The 6,314-nt window shown below is 47.5% G+C and overlaps 1 protein-coding gene across 2 annotated transcripts; it reads left to right on the forward strand.

The window, feature by feature from the left end:
- Nucleotides 1-28: 28 nt before the first annotated feature.
- On the forward strand, nucleotides 29-5,306 carry CBY2 (chibby family member 2). Of its 2 annotated transcripts, none has more exons than XM_079975422.1 (2): nucleotides 29-152; nucleotides 4,172-5,306. In XM_079975422.1, exon 2 carries the CDS (start codon nucleotides 4,227-4,229, stop codon nucleotides 5,187-5,189), a length of 963 nt encoding a protein of 320 aa, XP_079831548.1. In that variant the 5' UTR covers nucleotides 29-152; nucleotides 4,172-4,226; the 3' UTR covers nucleotides 5,190-5,306. The 2 variants fall into 2 exon arrangements, with proteins under 2 accessions (XP_079831548.1, XP_079831549.1); XM_079975423.1 differs by having other exon boundaries at nucleotides 80-156.
- The last annotated feature ends 1,008 nt before the right edge of the window (nucleotides 5,307-6,314 follow it).

Genomic DNA, 6,314 nt, shown 5'->3' on the forward strand with positions numbered 1-6,314 from the left:
TCCTTTTGTTGCATGGACCTGTGAACAGTTTGTTCCTGTAGCAGCAAGCAGCACTGGAAACCAGTTTGAAGGAAGGCAAGGTGGTGGCAACCCTCCCTTCGTGGTCCATGTACAGTATCTGAAAGCGTGAGGAAGACCACTTTCAGGAGAAAGTAAGTAAGTACAGCCAAATTTAGCCACACACTTCAGCCACTGCCCCCTAGACTTCTGTCTCAGCAGACATCCTTCACAGATCTGCAGAGACTTTTCCCCCTGGAGAGCTGAACTTCTGTCCTCTTACCTATTCTCATACATACAGCACAAGTAACCTGAGCTGTAGCCCATCTATGACTCAGTAGCAGTCAGTGGTACCTCGGGTTAAGAACTTAATTCTTTCTGGAGGTCCGTTCTTAACCTGAAACTGTTCTTAACCTGAGACACCACTTTAGCTAATGGGGCCTGCCGCTGCCACACAATTTCTGTTCTCATCCTGAAGCAAAGTTCTTAACCCGAGGTACTATTTCTGAAGCGTCTGTAACCTGAAGCATCTGTAACCCGAGGTACCACTGTATTTAACTGAATCAAGGCTGAGGGCTTATCCACACTTCCCATTTGCCAGACTCCAGGCAGAAGTCCACATTTTAACACTCTGTGACTGAGCATTGTTTTGTTTTTTTCACCTGAGCTTTCCCTGCTTAAAACCTGCTCTTTAAATTCGGAGCAAACATCAGTTCAGATCTTTTTGGGGAAAGCTCCGGATCAAAATAAAGGGTGCTGGGACACTTTAATCGCCTTGATAGAATTGTAGAGCTGGATGGGACCCAACGGTCATCTAGTCCAACCCCCTGCAATGCAGTCATCTTGGCTACAGCATCCATGACAAATATCCATCCAACCTCTGTTTAAAAACCTCCAAGGAAGGAGAGCCCACCGCCTCCCGAGGCAGACCGTTCCACTGTCAAACAGCTCTTACTGTCAGAAAGTTTTCCCGTATGTTTAGTTGGAATCTGCTTTCTTGTAACTTGAAGCCATTGGTTTGAGTCCTGCGCCCCAGAGCAGGAGAAAACAAGCTTGCTCCCTCTTCCATGGGACAGCCCTTGGGATATGTGAAGATGGCTCTCTTATCTCCTGTCAGTCTCCTCTTTACCAGGCTAAACATACCCAACTCCTTCAACCCTTCCTCATAAGGCCAAAAATAAATACATAAGGTTCCTCTGTTAAGTTGTGGGTGAACATATCAGATGACACAGTGATTCTTCAAACAGCTCTTGTTTATTCATAGGCCAGGACAGAACCGAACTGAAGGGTTCAGCCAGCCTGCTTATATAGAGCTCCAGTACAACGTTACTGTAACAATTTTCTAAAACTATCCAATCACTGAACATCACTTTAGATCCCTTATTTGCATAACTATCTACAGTAGCCCCCTGCTGGCCCAGGGTGAGAACGTCAGTACATAACATCCTCCATCACCTGTGCTGGGTGATTCCAAGGCCACTGCTATTTTTATAGGAAAAGGGGTGCCGGAACCCACTTGAGAGGTGCCAGAACAGAGTTCTTGTGCGTTTCCCATTAAAAAAGCCCTGCCAATGACTTCCCAGTTCTTTTCCACCCATTGGCAGCCAGTCACTTCTAAGAAGTTACTGTATTTTTCGCTCTATAAGGCGCACCAGACCACAAGACACACCTAGTTTTTGGAGGAGGAAAACAAGAAAAAAAATATTCTGAATCTCAGAAGCCAGAACAGCAAGAGGGATTGCTGCGCAGTGAAAGCAGCGGTCCCTCTTGCTGTTCTGGCTTCTGGGATAGCTGCGCAGCCTGCATTCGCTCCATAAGGCGCACACACATTTCCCCTTACTTTTTAGGAGGGGAAAAGTGAGTCTTACAGAGCCAAAAATACAGTAACGAGCTTGGCAAGATGATAATTGTATGCAGGCCCTCAACATCGGGCACTCAAGAGCACAAAAGGATTTCTGGATGAGCCCTCATGAGTTGCAGTTCCCAGCAACCCTTACCAAACTACAGTGCCCAGAATCCTTTGAGGGAAAGAACTTGCTTCCAATGTGCTTTAAAGATGTTGTGTGCACCCAGCCTACGCCTGACCTTTATTGAGTATTCCTTCCCATTTGTTTACTGGGTGGTTTTATAACAGCAGCCTACATTCATTCCAATTTGCTTGTAGGGTGTTGACACACCTTGCTGTTTATCATCAGTTCATCCCCATCACTTTCCTGCAAAGCTACAAAAAGTCCCTCTGTATTTTTTTTTTAAAGTGGATTTGTTGCAGTACAGCAACAGAGTGCTTTAATCCACTTTTAATTGCGAACGTTCCGGTATGAGCTTGCTTCCCTCCTGCGAAATACTGACAGCCTGAAGGGTCCGCAGGAAGAAAGCTCAACATACAGGTCAGCTGTCTGAACAAAGCTGCCTAGACTTCTGAACTGATGTCCATTGGGGATATTTTCCATAAGGCTTCTAGCTCTGCCATCTCAATTTCAATAATGGAGATATTGAAGATAGGGCTGCCATACATCCAGTTGTTCCAGGACACGTCTGGGATTCGGCCAGCAAAATGGCGCCCGGGTGAATTTCTGCTGAATCAGCAAAATGTCCGGGAAAACCTGGACGTGTGGCTAGTTGGGCTAATTAAAAAAACCAATAATAATAATCAAAGGAAAGCCCCCAATCATACATGTAAAGGTAAAGGTAAAGGTACCCCTGCCCATACGGGCCAGTCTTGACAGACTCTGGGGTTGTGCGCCCATCTCACTTAAGAGGCCAGGGGCCAGCGCTGTCCGTAGACACTTCCGGGTCACGTGGCCAGCGTGACATCGCTGCTCTGGCGAGCCAGAGCCGCACACGGAAACGCCGTTTACCTTCCCGCTGGTAAGCGGTCCCTATTTATCTACTTGCACCTGGAGGTGCTTTCGAACTGCTAGGTTGGCAGGCGCTGGGACCGAGGAGCGGGAGCGCACCCCGCCGCGGGGATTCAAACCGCCGACCTTTCGATCGGCAAGCCCTAGGCGCTGAGGCTTTTACCCACAGCGCCACCCGCGTCCCTAGCGGTTAGAGTAAAAGGTAAAGGTAAAGGTACCCCTGCCCGTACGGGCCAGTCTTGACAGACTCTGGGGTTGTGCGCCCATCTCACTTAAGAGGCCAGGGGCCAGCGCTGTCCGTAGACACTTCCGGGTCACGTGGCCAGCGTGACATCGCTGCTCTGGCGAGCCAGAGCCACACACGGAAACGCCGTTTACCTTCCCGCTGGTAAGCGGTCCCTATTTATCTACTTGCACCCGGAGGTGCTTTCGAACTGCTAGGTTGGCAGGCGCTGGGACCGAGCAGCGGGAGCGCACCCCGCCGCAGGGATTCGAACCGCCGACCTTTCGATCGGCAAGCCCTAGGCGCTGAGGCTTTAACCCACAGCGCCACCTGCGTCCCCATCATACATGTACACTGTGACAAACAAGATACATAGCTGTGTATTTAAGTGCATTGCTGGTTTGGCCCTCAAATGAACAAGCAATGATGTTGGGAGGAAAAATTACACAAAGAGAAGAGGCTGCTTAGGTAGTGTCAGAGTTGACTTAAAACTTTGCAAGAGCTTATATCAAGGCCCTTCTCCCCCAAAGTGACTTTATAAACTCCCCTGACACAAAAGATTAATAAGGATTAAAACAAACAAACAAACAAACAAGGAATTCACAAAGAGAAAGTGAAAACATAGTTTGGATATGCTATGGCTGTGGTCCCTGTATACAGTGGTACCTCAGGTTATGTACTTAATTTGTTCCAGAGGTCCGTCCTTAAGCTGAAACTGTTCTTAACCTGAAGCACCACTTTAGCTAATGGGGCCTCCCGCTGCCGCCGCGCCGCTGGAGCACAATTTCTGTTCTCATCCTAAAGCAAAGTTCTTAACCCGAGGTAATATTTTCGGGTTAGCGGAGTCTGTAACCTGAAGTGTATGTAACCTGAAGCCTACGTAACCCGAGGTACCACTGTAGACTTGAAAACAGCTTTGTTTCATTGCTTAATTTCATGTAATTTATCGTCTTAATAATGAAAGCATTGTCTTTTGATTCCCCATCTGTTGTTTCTGAAGCGCCAGTGGTAGATTTTTGTACTGCTTGCATATAAATACTGTTGCTGAACTGCTAAGGAAATTGTTTGACTTGTCTCTCTTTGTTTCATGCAGTAATCCAGCCCTTCAGTTGTTCTTTTGAACCAATGCATGTACCGGTAGCTGCTAGATGGTAAAAATGGATTACATCCCACCACGGGTCAAACTGAGCGATGACACCTTTATCTTCATAGACGGCAAGTGGGTGAACGAAACCTATATTCAGTCAGCACTCTCTTCCGCCACAGAAGCCCGACAGAAGCACTCAGGCAAGAAAATGCACAATGACTGGACCCTTTGGGAAGAGAACAAAGCCCTTTGGGAGGAAAACAAAGCCCTCCGAGTGGAAAACAGGGCTCTCCGGGATGAGAACAAGGCCCTGCAGTCCCTTCGGATGGAGAACAAGGGCATCCAGGTTATTTATGACGAGAGTCTCCAGCAAGTCCTCCAGAAAGAAAACCACCCTCTAGCAGCCCTTCCGATCATAGCAGGGCTCAAGGATGGTATGGGGGAGAAAGCCCTTCAGGTTTTTAGAGACGAGAAGAAAGCCCTTCAGATCTTCCGGGAAAAGAATATGGCTCTGAAGGTCTACCCAGAGGAGAAGAAGCCCTCCCCATTGCTGCAGGAAAAGCAACCTGCTCAGTCATCAGCAAATGAATTTACCCCAGCCCAGGAAACCAGTAAAATTGTAGGTCGGGAAGCCAGTAACACGACTGCACCGGCCGAAGCAGCTGAAGCTGTCCAGGAAAGCCAAGGGGAGAGGAGAGTTTTGTCAGTTCAAGAAAGAAACAAAGCCTTATTGCCACTGAAGGAGAACGAGGCACTTGAAGTTGTCCAGAAACTGAACGAAACTGTTCTGTGGCTCCTAAGAGAGAACCATGCACTACTGGAAGAAAAACAGGACCTCCAGACCATCCAAGGAGGAAACAAAACGCTTTGGGAGGAGAACAAAAAACTGAAGCTCCAGCAAAAAGCGATCAAAGTTGCGATCAGCAAGATCATTGCTCAGATGGATCTTCTGCACGAGGAGCTCCACTCCTTTGACCCCATGGAGGAGTCCGAGACTGGAATGAAGAATCCCGAAAGTGCTTGAAACCTGAGTTAGCTGCAGGGAGAGATGTTAGGGTGCATAGCAGGCAGTTCACATTTGTAAAATTATCTCTCTCCTGCGTCTTAAACCTGAATAAAGTTCTGTTGTGGATTCAGGAAAGCAGTGATGAGCTTCTAAAAATGTTTTCAATGTTGTGATAGGAATTTTGGGGTCTTAAAAGGTATATGTTAAATGTTCATAAGTGTACCAACCAAGCACGTACATAGATCAGCACAGGAAGACCGAGCTGGAACCATTTTTGATTCCCAAACTGACCAAATGTTTTCCCTGCAAGGAGGGAGGGGGGGTCAGGGAGCCTTCCCATTGTCTCAGGAATTGAGTAATCAGCATTTTGATGGGTGACAGACTATCAGGAAATGCAATCAGATAATGGGTGACAGAGTATCAGGAAAGGCAATCAGATAACCTGGCAAAGAGGAAAAACAACATTCAAATTTCTGTTTTAGACCGCCTTTTCTGTGATGTAGGTATGATATACAGTGGTGCCTCACAAGACGAAATTCATCCGTTCCGCGAGTCTCTTCGTCTAGCGGTTTTTTTGTCTTGTGAAGCAAGCCCATTGACGGCTTAGCGGATTAGCGCTATTAGCGCTATTAGCGGCTTAGCAGATAAGCAGCTTAGCGGCTTAGAAAAAAGGGGGGGGGGAGGGAAAAAAAGTCGGAAAAACTCGCAAGACATTTTCGTCTTGCGAAGCAAGCCCATAGGAAATTCGTTTTGCGAAGCACCTCCAAAATGGAAAACCCTTTCGTCTAGCGGGTTTTCCGTCTTGCGAGGCATTCGTCTTGCGGGGCACCACTGTATCTGGGGGGTGGTCTTAGGTTACACCCCTTCTGTGATGCATGTATGATGTTTCTGGGGGTGGTCTTGATCTACAGGGTGGCATTTTCAAAAGTCCATATAAGGCCTTGCGTGCCATTGTTCTGGGTTCCTCCTCCCTCCTTCGTGTGGTGAGTGAGGACCCTGTTGCAACAGATCAATAAAGATCAGGCTTACTAGCTGCTTTGCGTCTCAATATTTTCTGGTTGGCTTCTGTTATTTTCTCCTACCAATAGGGAACCTATATGGGCTCTTGGATACCCCATAAGGGAAAAAGGGCAGATTTTTGTT

Source organism: Podarcis cretensis, assembly GCF_951804945.1.
Source record: "Podarcis cretensis genome assembly, chromosome: 5".
NCBI lineage: Eukaryota > Metazoa > Chordata > Lepidosauria > Squamata > Lacertidae > Podarcis > Podarcis cretensis.